The sequence below is a fragment of the Homarus americanus genome, unplaced genomic scaffold (assembly GCF_018991925.1).
Source record: "Homarus americanus isolate GMGI-L3 unplaced genomic scaffold, GMGI_Hamer_2.0 scaffold39618, whole genome shotgun sequence".
Lineage (NCBI taxonomy): Eukaryota > Metazoa > Arthropoda > Malacostraca > Decapoda > Nephropidae > Homarus > Homarus americanus.
The window spans coordinates 304247-326185 of NW_024716984.1; the positions used below are offsets into that span (position 1 = coordinate 304247).

Genomic DNA, 21939 nt, shown 5'->3' on the forward strand with positions numbered 1-21939 from the left:
GTTTACCAACCAGTAGTCAATCAGGTACTGCGATTTGTTACGTTTACCAAGACAACAGTTAATGGATGGAGTTTAGTCGAAAGTTAATTCACTAAACTCTGAATTAAGTTGTAAATGTGTGTTTATGAGATAGATTAAATGTAACAGTGGGTCAGTTAGTTGTGTTGGTTATTCCCTAGTATCTTATTCTTCCTCTAGCTTCATACTTTGTGTTTCTTCCCTAGACTTAAGAACACAAGACGCTGTTGGTATAAAGGACATCACACGAAACAAACCTCTCATGGCTCTGTCAGTTGTCCTTGCTTAATAATTGACTATAATTATTAGCCGACTCAGGGAATATAACAAATTACAAGAAGCGAGAATATATTGTAGATGTGCTTTATATATAAATGTATATACCTAATTTTTCTTTTAATATATTTGTTGCATTCCTGAGATCCTGAAACAAATACCTGTACGTGTCAATACCTTAATATAAGCATCATGTTTGGAGAGTTTGCTAAACCCACTTTTGACAACCGGCAAAACTCAGTCTTGTTCATTAATTTCAAAAGACCGATTTTTTTTTATGTATCTCGGGTATGGAATTTGTTACTGGCAACATTTTAGCAATACGTATGGAAAACTATTAGAGTCGAAGTCGTAGTAAATTTCAGGATGAATTTGGGTCGGGCTGGTTCACCACCTGACATATGTTGAGATTTTGGAGAAGTTTCTGCTTCCGTCGGTGAGGTAAAGACGACCTTAGAGGGCCCGATAGCGTCATGGAGGCCGGGGATACCTACACTAATTAGTAATACAGTATATCAAAATTTAACTCAATGTAGTTTTCTTTTCTAAACATTAAATAACTATATATCCAACTAATGAATGATTCAGAAAATATGAGATGTATCAAGTCCTTCGTGAGCCATGTATGCACAACTTTGCAGGCTGCTCCCTCAAGTTTTAATGTCAGGTAGTTTATTTTCATATAATTTCATTCTAATGTCATGCCTTTTGGTCCCATAGGTCTCCAGTAGTGTTTGACCATACGTAATGTTATGACTCAAATGATGGTCAAGGTAAGATTACTTGACAAGGTTGATATACTGTAATAAGCAAGCACATGATTGTATATACTGTACTGTAGGTCTCCCAGTAACAATAATGTTCACTATGTCCTCAGCATGGGGTCTTTCTTGAATATTTTATTTATATATTTCATGTGGTTTTTCATTCGCATTTAACTTATTACGCTAAGATATCTACAAAAGTAACTTGTATTATAAAACATATGGGAAAGTCGTTAGTGCAGTACAGTAATCCATGTAATACCGCATCAGAAAAGTAAGGTTGCCAGTGTCAGACAAGATCCTGGAGCTCTTGTCAAAATCCTTCGTCCGTTCTTTTGACTGACACAAAAATGTAGGGATATTTTTATTTATTTATTTATTCTTTTTTTCTGTACGTACACCTAACGGTCAGTCGAGAACCACTCAGCTGTCAGTGAGGATATGAGTACTTATTGCACGCTTCCCTGTCCGGAGCTGTAAACGTTTTAGCTCTTCGTCTTGCACAGGATCAAGGGACTACCCAATAAGCCAACACTATATACCTCATTAACTATAATCTAAAAAAAAGACAACACATCTAGCACGTCTAAACAAATGACTAACGTAAAGTTGAGAGACGCTGCCAACTCCCTGAGGAAGTCGGCCATGGGCCCCCGGACCACTGTGAGGCCTCGGTGACGCTCATGGTCGACAGTAGTCTCGCTCACCGCCTCCACCTGGACGTGGGGCGGCCATGACTCTGCCGCCACCCGCAGGTGAGGGGCACGGGGAAACCTGAAAGTAGGTGGTGTCAATACACAGGTTTTAGGTGAATTGTATACAGTAAGTGGTTACAGGGAAGGGTGAAATTATGAGTATTCTATTTTACGCACAATTAATGTAATGAGTATCGATACAGACTTATTTACACACGGACAACATCTACACCCATACTGGCCGAAGATGATGACATTTATATCAAGCAAATCTCGACAGTCAGGTGAGGTGGTGTTACCGGAACTTGAGGGTCCTGTTGAGAGAGGCGCCCTCCTCAGCCACCGTCTGCCAGGGCTGCTCTACACTATCTGCCACCACCTCGTCTGCCAGATAAGGAAGTGGGGTGACATTGAGGATAGTAAACGAGACATATAAGTAAATATCCTTCAAGAAAATTATAAAAATAGAGAGTGAATTGCAGTATCGTGATGGAATGTTACAGAAAGACCTTTACCTTAAGATGACACACGGGATTAGAGTTACCTTGATGTGTAGTAGTTATCAAGATCATTATTCCCACCTGCCACAACCACCACTTGTAAGCCATCACAAGGTTGACTTTGAACCTGTTGTCACGCACTGAAGGGGGGAAGGGAGGAGGTAACGGAGTGTTGAGGCAGAATTTATCAACAAAAGTCTACTGCACACACACTAACTGTTCTTGGATATTCATAGTTACCGTTGTCGATCCTGCTGTTGTTGCCGAGTCAGCGAGGTGTGGAGCTGCCTAGGGTAACATTATATACAGCTGGTAGACTTGACTGATAGAGGCGTTGTTGAACTGTTGTCTGTTACACCTGCGCAGTAAACTAGGGAGGAGGGGGGGGGCGGGGATGGGAAGGAGAGATTGACTTATTATCGGACTCTCTCTCTCTCTCTCTCTCTCTCTCTCTCTCTCTCTCTCTCTCATCGTTTCTCACCACCACCAACCCCCAAACACCTGAAGCAAATTAATAAACCAAGAAAGACACGCTCCTCCGCCTTCCCGCTTTAAAAAAAAACATACAAACACAAAAATCATAATACGAAGCTCGCTGGCCACATGTCACCAAACAACAGATGTAGTAATCTTTTGTGTGTGTGGTGGGGGGCATATGTGACGCCTGGCCAGGTAGGTGACGGCCATGCATTAATGTTTTCGTAATGTTGTCTAAAAAAAAAGTATTGGATAGGTTACATCACCGCCCTCACGCCCTCACAGCCACGACGATTCACATGATCTGGGAATTTGTTTCTTTTTATGAGTTACACGTTGATTAAAACTCCAGATTAATTCCCTGTATACAACCTTGTTAGTTATTACTTGTTGTATCGTGAGGCTTATGTTGTTATTATTGTTGTTGTCATAAACTCAGTTGGGCTGCTTGATGTTACAGCAATGGTGTGTGTGTGTGTGTGTGTGTGTGTGTGTGTGTGTGTGTGTGTGTGTGCAATATAATATGTGGTGTACAGTATATTGTTATACTGCAGACATGTGCACAAGTTATTATTGACGAGTCATGGGTCATATAATATGGTTAAATAAGTTGAAGAGCCACAGGTATAATGTAGTGAGTCTTGAAGAAATTAATGCTGTTTGTTATCCTGGCTGTACTGTATAGATAAAGAGGAGAGAGCGTCTTCACATAAGTCTTTTAATAGCCAGAACTCTATTGACAACAAGGTCATTTATTCCCCAAATTTATGTAACGGCATGACAGGTGATTCATCACTTGCCGTAATTGTATGATAATTGTGCAAGAGAAAAGATTTTGTCTTTTAATCTCTGAGCTCATCTGGGATCTTGAGGCAATGGAGTCAGTGTAAATTATACAGTAGTGTTTTCATTCTCTCGTTATGTGTATACAGTACATACATGCATGCATAAATGAAGATTGATATTCTAAAATAAATGGAAAACGGAAAAAAAAATCACTCATGACGTCACTAATAGCTTCTGGACGCAGCCAATAGATGGCACTATTATTGAGGTATCTGGCAACAGCACCGTACACACATTACATATACTTTAGCTTGAGCTTTCTTTTCTTGAGTAGAGTATCTTGCCACATCCAGTGCACCACCCTCACCTGGTGCAGGTGTCTGGCATCGGTATCTAATTGAGTGTTAAGTTCTGGTGACCATTATGGCCAGAATGTCTTACAACAGTTTATTTATTTTTATTAATTCTCCAGTCCTTCTTCCTGTGTCATAAATAATTTACATATTCTTCAATACATTCTAACGAGTTTTCTACGATACTTATATATAGGACGTATGCAGCAGTAATATGCATACTGTATAAATTTATGCAAACCGAAATCGGGATTGTTAACTCTAATCTTATAGCGATTTGATTTGATGTAAGTAAATAACATTGACACACAGAGTACAAGGAAAATAGTCAAGATTATTAAGGTGTATTATAAGATCTTTTGGCGTATATTACGTTCACCTATAAATGTTTTATCAAGAAAGTGTATAACTACTGTAGAGCAGTGAGTTTCAGGCTTGGCTGACCGATATTGGCCAAATATTGTTCAGTAAACCTGTTTGTTTCTCTACTTCCTCTTTCATTAGTCAGTGACATACGTTTGTTTCTTTACATTTTGACGAATTTACAACGATAGTTATATGAACCACTGTTGCCTGGTTCTCACTTTTTATATAAGTCAAATAATACAACTATAGTCAGCAGGCAAACCCTATTATCCTTGTTACTAGTAAATGAATTTCCATTGATAGCATAACTATGAGTGCAAATCTATTACCTGGTTATCGGAATATTTACACAACCCCCCAAAATTACCCCCCCCCCTCTCCCCCACCCCTGGCCTGGTGGATTTGGTAATGAACACAGTAACACGTGTACAGCAGTCTCGGTTCGGCTGGTATTTCTGATTGTAAGTTGTACCTTTCGTTCATTCTTCGTGCACCTGAATGTCACCATGATACCTGCAGTATATCACTTATTCTCTACATAATGTAATGGAATAGAATGAATTGTGATACCATAATGAAAAACCAGTAACGTCATGAGTAACCGCACTGATTTATGGCACCTGAGAGACTATATTTCAGCCCCAGGGGATGGGTTGCCTAATAGCAATATAACGTCACTATGTTTTTATGATGAACCGAGGTTACATTGGAATCACTTCGAACGAAATATGAAACACTAATCCTATATTATATTCATTTGCCATATCCAGTTATTTGTTATGCTTGTGCAGTACTCTCTCTCTCACACACACACACACCCCCAAGCGTGATACCCCTTCTCTCAACTGCCTCTTCAAACTATCATAGTTTGCCCTTCTGAAATCTGGGACTTTAGTGGAATTTTCCTTGCGGCTGCCCTGAAATTCTAAGTGAAATCTTATTTCTTTGTGATCGCTGTTAGCAAGTTCGTTCCCTACCTCGACATTACTACTGAGGTTTTCTCTGTTTGACAGAACTATTTCGAGTATATTATTACCCTGGATGGGTTCGGTTATATGTTGGCTTAGGAAACAGTCCTGGACTGTTTCAAGAAAATCCTCTGATTCTGAGTTACCTGTAAGGTCAGTCCCATCTATTTGGCTAAAGTTAAAGTCGCCTACTATACAGACTTTGCTATGAATGGAAGCCCTGTGCATTTCATCCCAAATAAGTCGCTCATTAACTCTATCAAGATTAGGTCTATATATTACTCCTGTGATTAGTTTTTCTCTGCCATCGATTAATTCTATCAAAATTGTTTCTGTATTCCGCTCAGTTTTTATTTCCCTATTTATTTCACACTTCAGATTATCCCTGACATAAATTGCTACTCCGCCTCCTTTCCTAATCTGCCTTTCGGTGTGGAATAATTTGTAACCTGTAATTTGGTATTCGACAGGTAACTCACGTGTGTCCAGGTTTAGCGCGAACACCACCCCTCTGGTGACTCATCCCACTAGTTTTCGTTGTCGGTCATTTTGTTGAGTCTTCAGTTGAAGGGCAATTGTTGTTGATTCTTCCCATGAACTATACAATATATAACCTTATGTGATTTACTTTGGTAGATAAGTTTTAGGATTTATTTTGAAGTAAATTTTTGTGTATAGTATAATACTGTATAGTCATGATAGCAAGTACCTGTGGGTGTGTATCAAGATCTGTGATTGGTTGAGACTAACAAGTGACACAAGAGAAAGGGCCTCGCTCACACTGTTTACCAAATTGTTTGTTTGGATGGTGTTTCTGCTCGGGGCATGACTTGAAGATGACCTCCGGGTTTGCTTCTACCACAGGAAGCAGATACTTTGTTTAATCGTCACAAAAGAAGCCAAAGGTGCAGTACATAGCGAGTCAACGAACGACAGCCCGTGCGTCGTTCATGGTCATGCGTAATAGTATTGAATTGTAACAGTAGAGCCAGTCTGCGGCACTGGAAGACCCCCCTCCCCCCCCTCTCCAACAAGACGTCACGGACACTTCGGCTTCATTCTCTCATAGCGGGTCACTGCGACCACTCGCGCTCCTTGCCTCGCTCGTACATTCATGACTTGTATTGAGAACACCATCTCGAGGAATAGTTTGGAGGGTGACGTTACCAAGTAGTAATTCTGCTGCTCCTCCAAGATGGACTGGTGGCGACTGTTGCTGCTGCCACTTCCACTACTACTGCTGGCAGGTGAGTGGTGTTCTTAGTTCAACTGGACAGGTAACAGTTAAAGAAACAGTCAGATGTTCATAGTTCAGTTTGACAGTTAAGTTAAAAAAACGGTAATACTTCACTTGATGGCCGCAGCTGCAAAAAAAAAAAAAAAAAGAGTTCATGGGCTGCAAAATCAAGAGCGTTCCAGCGGCCCAAGTTTGGTTGTTTTATAGTTTTAGGATATTTATAGGTTAAGGAAGTTAGGTCAGGTGGTAAATTTTACTTTAGGGCACTACTTAAAATCAATTAAACTCAATTGTGAAGAGGAGTTATGCTCAGGTCTTAAAAGGCTCACGGGAGGTGACGGAGAGTAATGCAGGATCCGAAAAAGTTCTACAACAGCTAGGGTCTCTGAAGAAGTGTGTCGAAGAGATGGCAACTAGCAGACCTACTGTTAGGGAGAGGAGGCACAGCGGGAACGTTTCCGGCGCACGAGTAATGTAATAGTTTTTGGGGTCCTTGAGAGCCAGGCGGAGGGAACTGAGAGTAGGATAACACACGATAAGATGCAATTTAAGAATATTTGTACAGAGGTTCTGAAGATGCCATCAACCCCTCAGGATGTGAGGAGGCTGGGACAAAAGCAGGGGGACAAGCTTTGCCTCCTCAGGATCACACTAGTGAGTGAGGAGGAGAAATGGGAAGTTATTCAGCAGTCAATAAACTTGGCAAAGAGCAAAACATTCCGGAATGTATTCATTCACCCAGATCGCACGACATTATAGAGGGAACAGCACAGGAAGCTCATGCACGGCTTGAAGCAGAAGAGGGAGGAGTCGAAGTTGAACGGGGACGGGTGTACATAGGTTATATCCAGGGGGAGGGTAGTGGCACCGAGAGCACCAGCGTTGAGCCAGGGGGCAGCGGAAGCGGTACACCCTCCACCCGTTCTACCTCCCACCCAGGAGGAGGCGAGCGCCGTGTAAACAATGACATTTCTAACCACACCCTGCAAAATACAGTGTACTTAGCAAATGCTGCAGCTTCTGAGAATGGAAGGGGAGGGGGGGTTACTACTAAGAGCAGAGACGTTACCGAGAACAAATTCTGGCTTGAATGTCATGTACACTAATACTGACACGTTTCTTGATAAGAGAGAGGAGTTTGAAACACTACTGAAGGTACACCAACCAGATATTGTAGGAGTTGCAGAACTGTTGTACATGAACAGGAGAATCGACCCGGAGGAATGTGAGTTCAGTATTGCTGGATATGACTCATTTACGAACCTTTCTCAAGTAACTTGCAAGAGGGGTGTGGTTATCTACGCTAGGCAAGACCTTAGAGCAAGCCAGGCAAGGGTACAGGGAGAGGATGTTTTTGAAGAGTCCAAGTGGTGCAAAATTAAATTGAAGGGAGGGGACTTACTTATTGTTGGGTGTATCTACAGATCCCCAAACTGCAGCTTACCAAACCAAAGGAACTTAAGAGCCTTAATTGACAATGCAGCGAGGCTCACCCCTAGCCACCTCTTTATCATGGGGGACTTTAACTATGGGGACATCGACTGGAGAAATGAGTTCACCCCAAATTACCTAAAAACCCGTTACTGTTTTTGTAGAAACTCTGAGAGATAATTTTCTGTTCCAACTTGTTAAGAGACCCGACACATTGCAGAGGGGAGCAAACACCCAAGTCACTTGACTTTATCATAACAAACGAGGAGGGAATGGTGGCCAAACTGGAACACCTTGCCCCAGTTGGCACCAGTCACCATATAGTGTTGTCATTCAGGTTTAATTGTTACTCGGTGCACGACATGACCAGGCCAAGGTGCAAATATTACAAGGGTAATTATGACAGGATGAGGGAGGAGATGGGGGATATCCACTGGCCTGACTCACTAAGGCACAAGAACGCAGAAATACATACCCAAGACCAAACCCAGTGCCTCTAGGAATACAAGGATACCGCTTCACATGAGCCATGCGGCGGTCGACAAAGTTAAGAAGAAAACCCAGATATTCAAGACGTAGGTTAGATCAAGCGATGAGCTGGACAGGAGGATGTATGCAAGAGCCAGAAACCAAGCAAAGGGAGAGTGTAGAAGGGCTGAAAAGGTGTTCCAGAGGCTGGTTGCAAGTGAGGTCAAGTCAAACCCAAAGGCGTTTTACCGCTATGCAAAGTCGAAATTAAAAACACGAGTAGGAGTATCAGACCTGAGGCTTGATGGTGGTAGGTACGCAGAGTCTGACCAGGACAAAGCCAAGGCATTGGACAGCTACTTTTCCTCGGTGTTCACAAGAGAGGATGAGAACAATCTTCCTGTGTTTGAGGATAGGCTGTACGACACAGCACTGACCCACATTGTGTTCACAGTAGAGATTATAAGAAATAAACTGTCAAAGCTAAAGGTCCATAAGAGTCCTGGCCCTGACATGGTGCTGAGAGAGTTGTGCAACGAGCTTGCCGAGCCCCTGAAGATCTTGTTCAGTAAATGCCTGGATGAACAAAAGGTCCCCAGTTATTGGAAAATGGTGAAGGTGAGTCCTATCTTCAAGAAGGGCGATCGTCACTCCACGAACAACTATAGACCGGTGAGCCTGACCAGCATAATATGTAAAGTACTTGAGAGCATTATAAGATATGCCATGATGGAACATCTACAACGAAACAACCTCGTAAATGATTGTCAACACGCTTTTATGCCGGGGCGCTCCTGCTTGACACAATTACTCGAGGTACTGGATATTTGGACCCACATTCCGAAACGGGGTGGTAATATCGACAATATATACCTAGATTTTTGTCAAGGCTTTTGTCAGTGTACCCCAAGAAAGGCTGAAAATTAAATCAGAAGGGAACGGGATACGGGGAAGTGTCCTGGCGTGGGTAGAGGGCTTTCCACATGACCGCAAGCAGTGTGTGGTGGTTAATGGCACGAAATCATCATCTGTATCCGTAACAAGCGGGGTACCACAGGGTAGTGTATTGGGCCCGCTGCTGTTTGTTTGCTTCATAAATGCTATACATTCCTCCATACAAATGTTTGCGGATGACGCCAAGTTATTTCGGGAAATCAAGAACCAAGCGGACTGTAAAGAGCTGCAGAAGGACCTCTGTGGGCTCCAAGAATGGTCGAAGAAATGGCTGCTGAGATTCAATGTCACGAAGTGTAAGAGGATGCACATGGGATGTACAGTACGAACGGTAAGGAGGCGAATCATATGTCCCAACGGGACGAAGAGACTGCATTAAATGAGACGGAATGTGAAAAGGACCTAGGTGTGTATGTTAACAATGAACTCAAGTTCTCGGGCTATTGCGAGAAGAAGGTAAACCAGGCAAATAAGTTTTGGGTCTTCTAAGAAGGTCGTTCGGATATCTAGACGGTCCGTCCCTCGTAACGATGTTCAAGAGTGAAGTGCTTGCCCGTCTGGAGTAGTGTCACCCCGTCTGGTCCCCGAGATATGCTAGGGAATGTCAGCTGATTAAAAATATCCAAAAGAGGGCCACCAGACTGGTGCCTGCACTGCGGCACCTCAGCTACCCGGAGAGATTGGAGCGCGTGAACTTGCCTAGCTTATACTACAGACGGGCAAGGGGAGATGTGATTGAGGTGTACAAGCATGTCAGAGGGCACTACTCAGTCGAGTGTCCTTACCTGGAGCTGGCTGACGCTCGTCCCACAAGGGGACATAGCTCAAGGTTAAAGAAGCCGCAAGTCCGGGTAACTGTGAGGGGTAACTTTTTCAGAGTGAGAGTTGTGAACGCTTGGAACAATCTGCCAGAGAGTGTGGTGACGGCACCGAGTGTGAGCTCTTTCAAGACCAGACTTGACCAACACTGGAGCAGGTTTAGGAGCCGGTGCATGCCCAGTACTTTCCAACAGTGCGTAACAGAGACGCGCCCAAGCGGCCAACGAGCCGATCAGTGGTGAAGAGGATAAAAGGGAATACAGTTTATGGGGTTCGAAATGCTCAGAATAGCGAATGATTCAGTAATTTATAACTTTCGGGGGAGCTGTGTCCGAAAGTAAAATAATACAGGTTAGGTATGGTTGGGATAGGTTAGGTTAGGTTAGGTTAGGCAGGCAGGCAGGCAGGGTTAAGTAAGGTTAGGTTAGGCAGGGTTAATTAAAGTTAGGTTAGGCAGGGTTAAGTAAAGTTTGGTTAGGCAGGGTTACGTAAGGTTAGGCAAGGTTAAATAAGGTTAGGTTAGGTTAGGCAGGGTTAAGTAAGGTAGGTTGGATAAGGTTAGGCAGATTTAAGTAAGTTTAGGTAAGGTTGGGTAAGGTTTGGTAAAGTGAAGTAAGATTAAGTAAAGTTAGGTTAGGTTAGGTTAGGTAAGGTAAGGTAAGGTTAGAGAAAAGTTGGTAAGGTTAAGTAAAGTCAGGTAAGGTTAGGTAAGGTTTTTAAAGGTTTGGTTGGGGTTCATTTTAGTATTTTACTGCTGAACATAATAGTAAAATACCTACGCCCATAAAGTGAAGTATTCTCAAAGAAACAGTATGGTGTTCTTGTAAAGTTAAACAGTTAACAGTTAAAAAAGTAAAATGTTCAAAGTTCAGTTAGAATTGTGAATCGAGTACCAGTTAGTTAGATTTATACAGTTAACAAGCACACGTCAGTTGTCTTATATCATTGTCGCCAGTCAGGCAACAGTCAGGTGTATGAATCCATTAGTCTTAAACTCACACTTAAAACCAGTCAAATATCAACGTTCCAGTCACTTTACATTCAAGAACCACTCAAGTGTTAATCACATTTACCACTTAAATATTAGTCACAGTTATCACTGAAGTTTTAGTTACATACGAACATAAGGATGGAGGAAACTGCAGCGAGCCCGTTTACACCCAACCCCTATCACTCATATATCCACCCAACTTATGTTTGAAGCTATCCAGCGTGTTCCAGTTAATGATGATGTTTGGTAACTTGTTCCACTCATCCACTACTCTATTTCCATACCAATGTTTTACCTAAAAGTCATCCAAATATTTCACGGACATATATATTAATATGTAATATTTATGTATATATGTAAATTTAAAAAAAAAAAAAAAAAAATACCGCGCCTAAATCTAAATTTGTCTAATATAAAACCATTGCTACGAGTTCGCTCCTGGTTGAATAGTTTGAGTACCTTTATTTAGCCCTGACTTCTATTTATAAACCTCGCTCATCCAGTATATATCGCTCCTCACTCTACGTCTCTCGAGGGAGTGCAAATTAAGGTACCAGTGTTGATTTTGCAACAGTCATTTTTTGTCACAGGCTTCACCTCACTAAATAGACATAACTGCTGTGTCGCCTCATGCGTTAAACAACCATGACTAACCTAACCTATCTTATCTTAATCTAACCACGTCGTAAAGTTACCGGTGTACAACAAAACCCATTCTCCCGGAACAACAGGAGGTGACGTAGGACCCCAGGAGGCAGAAGCTGTGTGTCAAACTGCTTCGGATAATAATATGCGAAGTGAACTTGTCGGGAAACACAACCTGAGTGTGTGGTTGTGTGGCTCACCATCTTACTTCAACACCGGGGGTCGTGTGCACCTCTCGGACTGTCCCGCCAATGAAATTGATGATGGACAAGCATGTAGTAAGTCTAACCTTTTGTTTGTATTGAGAGAGAGAAAGAATGATTATAAGTCCAGAAGTTTGTATTTTCTTTTAAGAGACTACAATAACTTTCACTAACCCACCACCACCACTACAACAACTTTCTCTAACCCACCACCACTACTACAACAACTTTCTCTAACCCACCACCACCACCAGCACCACCACTACAACAACATTCTCTAACCCACCACCACTACTACAACAACTTTCTCTAACCCACCACCACTACTACAACAACTTTCTCTAACCCACCACCACCACCACCACTACCACTACAACAACTTTCTCTAACCCACCACCACTACTACAGTACAACAACTTTCTCTAACCCACTACTACCAGAACCTCCAGTAAACCAGTTTCATCAATCTTCCTCCACAGGCACCTATACTGTTGATAGTGGTACAACACCGCTAACAACCTGTACAGTGGCCATGACGCCTCCCTTTAACTCTGTAGAGATAAAGGATTTCGACGGCGTTGCCAAGTACTTCGACTGTATTGAGAACATGGAGTGGTTGTCAGGCCGAAAGGGAAGGATCTCTCAGTGCTTCCGTGACGCGTGGACCCCAATCTACGATATCTGTGATGAAGGTGAGGTTATGTGTGATGATGGTGAGGTTATGTGTGATGAAGGTGAGGTTATGTGTGATGAAGGTGAGGTTATGTGTGATGAAGGTGAGGTTATGTGTGATGAAGGTGAGGTTATGTGTGATGAAGGTGAGGTTATGTGTGATGATGGTGAGGTTATGTGTGATGAAGGTGAGGTTATGTGTGATGATGGTGAGGTTATGTGTGATGAAGGTGAGGTTATGTGTGATGAAGGTGAGGTTATGTGTGATGAAGGTGAGGTTATGTGTAATGAAGGTGAGGTTATGTGTGATGATGGTGAGGTTATGTGTGATGAAGGTGAGGTTATGTGTGATGAAGGTGAGGTTATGTGTGATGAAGGTGAGGTTATGTGTGATGAAGGTGAGGTTATGTGTGATGAAGGTGAGGTTATGTGTGATGAAGGTGAGGTTATGTGTGATGAAGGTGAGGTTATGTGTGATGATGGTGAGGTTATGTGTGATGAAGGTGAGGTGTGTGATGATGGTGAGGTTATGTGTGATGAAGGTGAGGTTATGTGTGATGAAGGTGAGGTTATGTGTGATGAAGGTGAGGTTATGTGTGAATGAAGTGTGAGGTTATGTGTGATGAAGGTGGTGTGATGGGTGAGGTTATGTGTGATGAAGGTGAGGTTGTGTGTGATGATGGTGATTATGTGTGATGAGGTGAGGTTATGTGTGATGGGGGAGGTTATGTGTGATGAGGTGAGGTTATGTGTGATGAGGTGAGGTTATGTGATGAAGGTGAGGTTATGTGTGATGATGGTGAGGTTATGTGTGATGAAGGTGAGGTTATGTGTGATGAAGGTGAGGTTATGTGTGATGAAGGTGAGGTTATGTGTAAATGAAGGTGAGGTATGTGTGATGAAGGTTATGTGATGAAGGTGAGGTTATGTGTGATGAAGGTGAGGTTATGTGTGATGAAGGTGAGGTTATGTGTAATGAAGGTGAGGTTATGTGTGATGATGGTGAGGTTATGTGTGATGAAGGTGAGGTTATATCGTCTCATAGCAGTTGGAGGTGGAGGGTTCTCAAGGGTTTAAGTCATTGTATTCAAGGGATTAAGTCATTATACTTATGGGTTTAAGTTTTTGTATTCAAGGGTTAAAAGTCATTCTACTCAAGGGTTTAAAGCATTGTACTCAAGGGTTTAATTTATCATACTCCAGGGGTTAAGTCATCGTACTCAAGGGTTTAAGTCATCATACTCAAGGGGTTGTCATCGTACTCAATTTTATTTATTTTTTCTCTATTTTTTATAATATTTATGGATTATCTTTTTCTTGATAAATTTATAATGTTTTTTGAATCATGTGAACATTAGGCACCCCAACTTATATCACATGTCGATTGAACACCCTAACCTAACCTAACCTAATTTACCCTAACCTAACCCACCCAAAATTTATTAAGGGGGGGGGGCGGTGTATATTCATGTTTTAGTATGAGAGAGAGAGAGACCGTGTTGATGATGTGTCCTTCTCCATTAGCCTGCTCCATGCCGAGGGACTGTGCTGAAATAGACAAGCTGAGACTGCCCGGGTATAATATGTACACTGTTGTACCTTCAGGCGATCCAAGAGGGCCAAACAAAACGGTAAGAGTGTTAATTGTTGGTGGTTGTGGTAGTAGTTGTGGTGGTAGAGATGGTTGTTGTGGTGATGGCTAGTAATTAGGTTTGTTTAAGTTAGGTTAAGTTAGGTTTAGTATGGTTAAGTTAGGTTAAGTTCATTATTTTTCAACATTTTATTACTGTAATTGTTAGATGTATTTGTAATAATCAATAAAATACCTCACCTCGCCTAATGCTAACCTAACCTAACACTAAACCAATTTAATGGGAACCCACCAAGTAGGTCAGTCATGGTGAAATAACCTGGGTGGTGGGCTAATCATCAGGTCATCCCAACATCGCAGTCAAATACAATAATAAATCATAAAGTGGTGGCGTTGAACCAGACATGTTTACTGTACGTCAAGTTCACCAGCGTTTGTTTAATTGACTATGACGTCATAATGTCTGACTATAATGGGGGATATTTATGGTAGACAAAAGTTGTTGACCCATAGAACCCATGGTAACCTGTGGGGCTGACCCGGGTTAAACCCACCGCAGCCGCCCATGAGTGCGGTGGGTCCTTGCTTCAATTATGGGTGCACTCAGTCACTCACACGCCCTCAGAACCTTCCTCACACACACACACACACACACACTGGTGAGCTACACTGACACATGTACTACATACACAAAGGTATACACACATACACACACACACACACACACAGGTACACTGACAACACTACTCTACATGTACATGATCAGGACACATGATTATCTGAAAAAATATAGACGATCGTAATTTTTTTCCTGCGAGTGGTGGTGATAAACTTGGGAACGAGCAGTCACCACTGAATATATTATAAGCAGACTTGGGCGACGGCAGCAAGTTATTGTAAGGAGTCGTATAGGTGTACAACCCCCTCCCCCGCCAGGTGAACTGTACACATGATAGTAGTTGGGGATATTTAGCTGGAGGACATTCGAATTTTAATAATTTTTATTCTATTTTTTACATAAACTATGATTAAAATTATCATTACTACAAAATATAAACCCATTATATATGTGAGCGAAAAATAAATACCAGATATTGTCGAGATGTTGAAGGAAGTGTGTCAGCTACTTAACCAGTATTCTTGTACGTTTATCGTGATGAATCAGGCTATAAGGCTCATGAACACACCTGGCGAGTGCAGTAACACACACACCCCTACACCTCTCACTGGTACACACTATATCTGTATATTATTTTACGTTGAACTTTTAAGATTTATTTCATTCGTGTTGGAAGGTAATTTATTTCCGTCTTTGTTTCTTGTACGAGGGACGACAATTATTTTATTTTCTATTTATTTAAAAATTTTGTTAATGTTGGGTGGTCTCACTCTCACCATTTGTGATTGTAAAACACACACACACACACACACACACACACACACACACACACACACACACACACACACACACACACACACACATTTAATAATTTAATTGAAACTGGCGAGCAAGACTTACTCATTCCTGAGGTAAATCACTGTTATTTATTTGAAATACAAGTCAGAGGAAAAGAAAGAGAGGATAGGGGTGATACAGGTGAGGGCTGGACTACAGAAGGAATAAATTTACCTTTGTTCGTTAATGATCACGCGAGTGGTGGTGATGGTTTCAGGCTTGAGAAAAAATGTGTTATTATTACTATTATTATTATTATTATTGTTATTAGTATTATTTTTTTGGTTATTGTTCGGGCAGATCCTGGAGGTCCGGATTCCCCTTGTCATCAGAAAATTCCAATACTGTTCTTTAATGCAGTATTGTACTCTGGTGTTTTTGTATAGTAAAAAGTAATTACTATTGTCCTCGAAATATTTTCTTATGTCAAATAGTTATGGCCTTAAAATGGCCATAATATTGGTCAGATATAATGTTTTTCCTGGGGGAAGGGGGCTTACGGCAACCCCCCCCCCCCACAAAAAAAAACCAGCTGGGTGTGGTTATTCTTCTCGCCATGTTCCCTCCCACAACTTCTTGGCCCTCCTTTTGGTGTTCCTGCATCCGCCCCCGTTATTATTATTGTTGTTGTTGTTGTTATTATTATTATAGTTGTCACGATTGAAATTTTTGTTTTCATTATTATTATGGTTACTATAATTATTTTGTTGTTATCGTTACTAGTGTTTATTAAGATTATGAGAGAGAGAGAGAGAGAGAGAGAGAGAGAGAGAGAGAGAGAGAGAGAGAGATATTCTCTCAATACAATATTCAGACATTCACTCACGCGTCAATTATCATTCCTGTGACCTGTGTGCACTTGTGTGTGTAAATGACCTGTGTGTATGAACGTGACCTTTGTACACTGTTGTGTGTGTCCGTGTCCTGTGTACACTGTTGTGTGTGTGTTTCCTGTGTACACTGTTATCTGTACGTGACCTGTGTACACTGTTGTGTGTACGTGACCTGTGTACACTGTTGTCTGTGTACGTGACTTGTGTACCCTGTCGTCTATGTACGTGACCTGTAGGAGCAACGGATTCAAGTTGGATAAGTTTAGGTTTAGGAGGGAGATAGGAAGAAACTGGTTCACAAATAGGGTGGTGGACGAGTGGAACAAGCTTAGCAACTTTGTAGTAAGTGCTGGAACTCTGGAAAGTTTCAAAAGGAGGCTGGATAGATTCATGGATGATAGAGAGTGGTAGTAACTCTCGACAGGAGCTGCCATGCACAGGCCAACCGGCCTATTGAAGACTCCTTATTTTCTTATGTTCTTATGTGTGTACATGAGACATATCTCTCTCTTTTAAGGTCTGTTTCCGCTCCTTTTGGTCACAGTATCTGGTAACCCTGATTGGTGGGACATCATATAATCTGGAGTGCACTATATGTACGCAGTAAATATGCACGTTACTGACTTTGACTGTCCCATAGACCTTTTTCAAAGAGTATAATATTTATTATTATCATAGGTAAGGATACACTCACACACTGGCACACACCATCAGTTTCATTTCTAGGTTCTTACAACAATAAACATCGCTGTAGATTTTCACAATTTTTTCTCCAAGAAATCATAAAAATATAAGTATATATAAATAAATAAGTGAGGCCTCGGTATGTCACACAGTAAGAGGACTGAGACACGCGAGGTAGACGCGCCAACAGGTTTTCCCTCGCCTGTAATTTACGGTCCATCAGGTGTTGTGAAACACACGGTGCAGTACAGGTATATTGGGCTCTTAACCACTAGCTTTTCTTTCTTCCTGTGTACACGATTAAACTCCTTAACTTTATTTAACTTAACCTAACCTAACCTACCTTAAACTAATCTAACTTAACCAGCTTTAACCGAATTTAACCTAACCTTACATAACCTAACATAGCTTAAATTAACCTAATCTCAACTCAATCTAGCATAAGCAAACTTAACCAACTTAAACTAACCTAATTTATCCTAACTTAATCTAACCTAACCTAACCTAAATTAACCTAACCTAAGCTTAACCTGAGTCTAATCTAGCTTAACATTAACCTAACCTAACTTGGGACCTGACCTACTAGTCCAGGTATTACTAAGACAGGTACTGTACTTGATACTAACAGGTCCCAGTCCGTACAGATACTCTACACGTCATAACTTCAGTTCTTGAATTGAAGTCGACAGTCGTTTGTTTGTTGAAGTTGTTTTAAATGTTGACAACAGCATTTTATTGTGTGTATGGATTGTGTATGTATGTATGTATGTATGTATGTATGTATGTATGTATGTATGTATGGATAATGTGTGTGTGTGTGTGTGTGTGTGTGTGTGTGTGTGTGTGTGTGTGTGTGTGTGGGTCATTGTTAATCACCCTGACGCTAAGAAGGTGTTAAGTTTGGTTTGGGTTTAAATTAGTTAGTGTTAAATTAGATTTGTTTAGGATAGGCTTTTGGTTAAGTTAGATTAGTTTGTTTTGGTTAGTTTAGGTTTTGTTAGATAAGGTTAAATTGGGTTTAGGTTAAATTAAATTATATAGCTTGTTACGCTAGTTTAGTTTAGGTTTAAGTTAAATCAGGTTAGTTTGTTAGGTTAACATTAAGTAGGTTAGGTTAGGTTTAAATTAGATGGTTAGGTTATTATTAAGGTAGTTAAGTTTCAGGCAAAATGATTAAATCTTTTTATAAACTTGATTTATTTCTCATGTTTTAGTTTAACAAATTTATTGACAAAGCTTGTAGTACAGTTTGCCTATTGTGAGTAATTCAGTCAGGTCTTGACACTGAGGGTGGTATCACTTCTCACTGCCACGCAGGACAGAGGTTCATACACAAATCCATGTGGGTGATGTCACTGTTCACTGCCATGCAAGACAGTGGTTCATATACATTGGACTTCATATTCTAATTGAAGACTAATCAGTGTGGGCTAGCAAATTTGGGATAAACAGCAAGAATGTCCCTAAGTACCCCCGATTCAATGTAGTAATTACAAAGTTCATGATATAATAAGCCAGGTGGCCTGAAGTCTTTGACAGCGTCACATTCAATAATATAGTGTTCAAGTGTATGCTTTGAAAGTTTATCACAATGTTTACCTCAAAAGTCAGAAAAAAAAACAATGAGCGTGACGAGGTCCTCAATTTGTGATTAGGCGGAAGGAGAAGTTGGTCAGCGAGGTCTTTCACAACACACTTGGTTCAAGAATAGAGAGAAAGAAGAGAAAATAGAGAGAAAGAAGAGAGAAAGAAGAGAAATCGAGGGAAAGAAGAAAACAGAGAGAAAAAAAAGAGAAAATAGAGAGAAAGAAAAATAGAGAAAAAAGAGAAATAGAGAGAAATAAGACAAAAATCGAGGGAAAAATTGTGTGATGGCTGACAAACATTTCTAAACACCGTGGGAAGACTAAGCCTTTGTGTAGTGGATCATACCCCCTTTAGGATAGCATTTGAGTATGGGGGCTGGGCTACACTGGGCCTGGGGGCTGGGATACACTGGACCTGGGGGCTGGGCTACACTGGACCTGGGGGCTGGGATACACTGGACCTGGGGGCTGGGCTACACTGGACCTGGGGGCTGGGATACACTGTTTGTATTAACTAAGTCCCTTGATGTTTGTGTCGGCAGGACTATTGTGTGTGTTGGGACTGATTATTATTTCCATGTTTACAACTCTCGCCTCTTCACCACCTGGCTACATTGATTAAATTTTCTCTCCAGGTGACGTGTTTATTTAATGGGTACACAGCTGTATCAGAGGTAACTAGCTCTAGGTCAGTGACTGTTAGAAATGGCATAGAAGGACATGGCGAATTAAATTATGGTGACCAGCACACCTCCATATATCCATATTTCATTGGTAAGTCTCCCGCAATTTACGTAACATAATCTCGGTTAACTTACCTCAACCAAACTTAACCTCAATTAACTTCAAGTTAACTTAAGCTCAATTAAGTTCAACCTAAATTAACCTGTTAACTTAACTCAACCTAACTTAACCTTAATTAACTTAGTTGCATTAGTGTTTGTGTTGTACAACTAGTCTCTTAGTAAACTTTCTTAATTCATTGAGGCACCAACATGCCGATGATACAGTCACCTCATGGTAATAACCGTAGCTGTACCTGGTGAACAAACTCTCTGAACCAACTTTGAGTAACTCTGGGTCTTCTCATATTTAGGAATCCGTCATCTGGCTGATCTGACATGGGACGGCCCCAACTATCGGCCATTAGAGATCAGGGTAAGTAAACTACGGTAATCTTTATCCTCGAGTCTTCCTGGTAAATTGCTGAATCCTCCGGTCACTTAATTATTTTACTTACTTTCTGATCTTTACTTAATCTACTCCTTCAACTATGGCCGCTGCCTCTAGACCTCAGTACAGTATATGTGGTGTAGAACAAGAAATTGTTTTTTTTTCTTTTTCCTTTGGTAGCAGGCAGTGAAGTACAGCACTGTGAGTTCGAGGTTTTTCGTTAATCAGACCTGAGACTGGAAGGAAGGCTGAAACATCAGTCATCATTCTTAACTAATTTACTCTTAATAAAGTTGGACTTAGATGTATTAGTGATACTATACTCAGTCACAATACAAAAATAGTTGACCTTCCCCAAGCACTTCAGGTTACTTCTCTAACATACAAAAATAACTGACTTTCTCAATTTATGTCACTTTCTCTCAGTATAACCAAATAATGATTGTCATCTGAATAAAGGGATATTAAATAATACATACAGGTCATGTGACTGACTCTCAGCACCAAGTTAACACCCAGTGTTAACACAGTGTTAAGTGTTTGTTCCGGACTCCACAGTGTTAAGTGTTTGTTCCGGACTCCACAGTGTTAAGTGTTTGTTCCAGACTCCACAGTGTTAAGTGTTTGTTCCGGACTCCACAGTGTTAAGTGTTTGTTCCGGACTCCACAGTGTAAAGTGTTTGATCAATGTGGTTGTGTAATTTTGTCTTATATAAATGGTCTCGCTTCACTTAACTCTATAGTACCAATGCCTTACCTTTATATTTTTCCCATAGTTTACCTTTGAGTTCCATGGACGTGATCCGAGGGAGGCGACATACGATAATCTGGTAATAAATAGGACAGAGCCTTATCACATCATCTCGTTGGGCACCTACCACGGTACAGCTGGTGAGTGGTAGTTGTGTTGGGTGCATCATTACTGTATCAATCTGGGTATTTTGTATACTTTTGGCCTATATTCAGTGGCGGCTCGTGGCAAAAATGTATTAGTGGTACTGAAAGTTTCACATAACAACAGCACTAATGACATAAACTTGGCATACTCTGGAGTAGATAAATTTGGTGATTTCTTTCAACCTTTTCGTTTAATATCACTGGGGAGAAATTAATGTTTTGCAGGTATATTTCACACTATTCCATGATCACAAGTACAATAAAGTTGAATACACGGATACACATTGGATAAGGCTATGCGGTGAAGCTCACAGTACCAAAAGTGCACGACCCAACTTCACATGTAAAACATCAGTCACTGGGGCTGCAGCTCCAAGTTAACTAGTTAACCATACCATGCCTGTGCCAGATGGAAATGAAATGTGGAGTTGCTATGAATTTCACTTGAATTTGTTTTGTTTTTTAATGAAAATGTAGTTCGTATGTAATGGAAACATTAAAACTAATTAGTTACGAAATATTGGTTGTTAGTGTATAATTCAGCTGCATGTGTTGATGAATCATACGCCTGGTAGTGAGTGATGGAGGTGAGGGGTTGGGGGTGGATGAGCCGCCACTGCCTATATTGTACAGAAAAAAGAAAGATTGAGAAGCATAAAGTGTGTCAGAAAATGCTGTTGCACTTTTGTTGTTTTCAAGTACAGTGTGTACCTTAACTTAGGGAGATTCATTTTCCAGTACTTAATCAATTTATACCGAAGATTATTTCATATTTTACATAAGTAACAGTGATTCACTTGCTGGTAGCCCCAAGGTTTTGATAATACTATATGATCATTACTTGTGAACTCATTTCCATATACAGTTGCTGTACTCTACAAGTACGTTATCCTCTTTGCCACCAATTGGCTTGTTAGCCTCTTGGGTTTTTGGTCACATCTCTGTTATGCACTATTGGCAAGTAAGGGGCATGCACTAGCTCCAGGATGTATCTCACCTGCCCAGGTGTTGGTCAAGACTGGTCTTGAATGAGCTCACATTCGGTGCCATCTCAACACTCTGGCAGGTTGTTGAAAGAGTTTACAAATCTTATTCC

At 41.0% G+C, this 21939-nt stretch overlaps 1 protein-coding gene across 4 annotated transcripts in view; it reads left to right on the forward strand.

The window, feature by feature from the left end:
• The first annotated feature begins 6263 nt into the window (after positions 1-6263).
• The window catches only part of LOC121858775, a 64007-nt gene continuing 48331 nt past the window's right edge, over positions 6264-21939 (forward strand). For all 4 annotated transcript variants that reach the window (XR_006087509.1, XR_006087508.1, XM_042355406.1 and 1 more), the window contains exons 1-7: positions 6264-6450; positions 11835-12026; positions 12431-12643; positions 14148-14254; positions 19409-19547; positions 19870-19931; positions 20723-20837. Coding sequence is in view for 2 of the 4 variants with exons in the window: in XM_042355406.1 (XP_042211340.1) it covers positions 6399-6450; positions 11835-12026; positions 12431-12643; positions 14148-14254; positions 19409-19547; positions 19870-19931; positions 20723-20837 (880 nt within the window). In the remaining 2 variants the exon portion in view is untranslated. The remainder of the gene's footprint in view (positions 6451-11834; positions 12027-12430; positions 12644-14147; positions 14255-19408; positions 19548-19869; positions 19932-20722; positions 20838-21939) is intronic.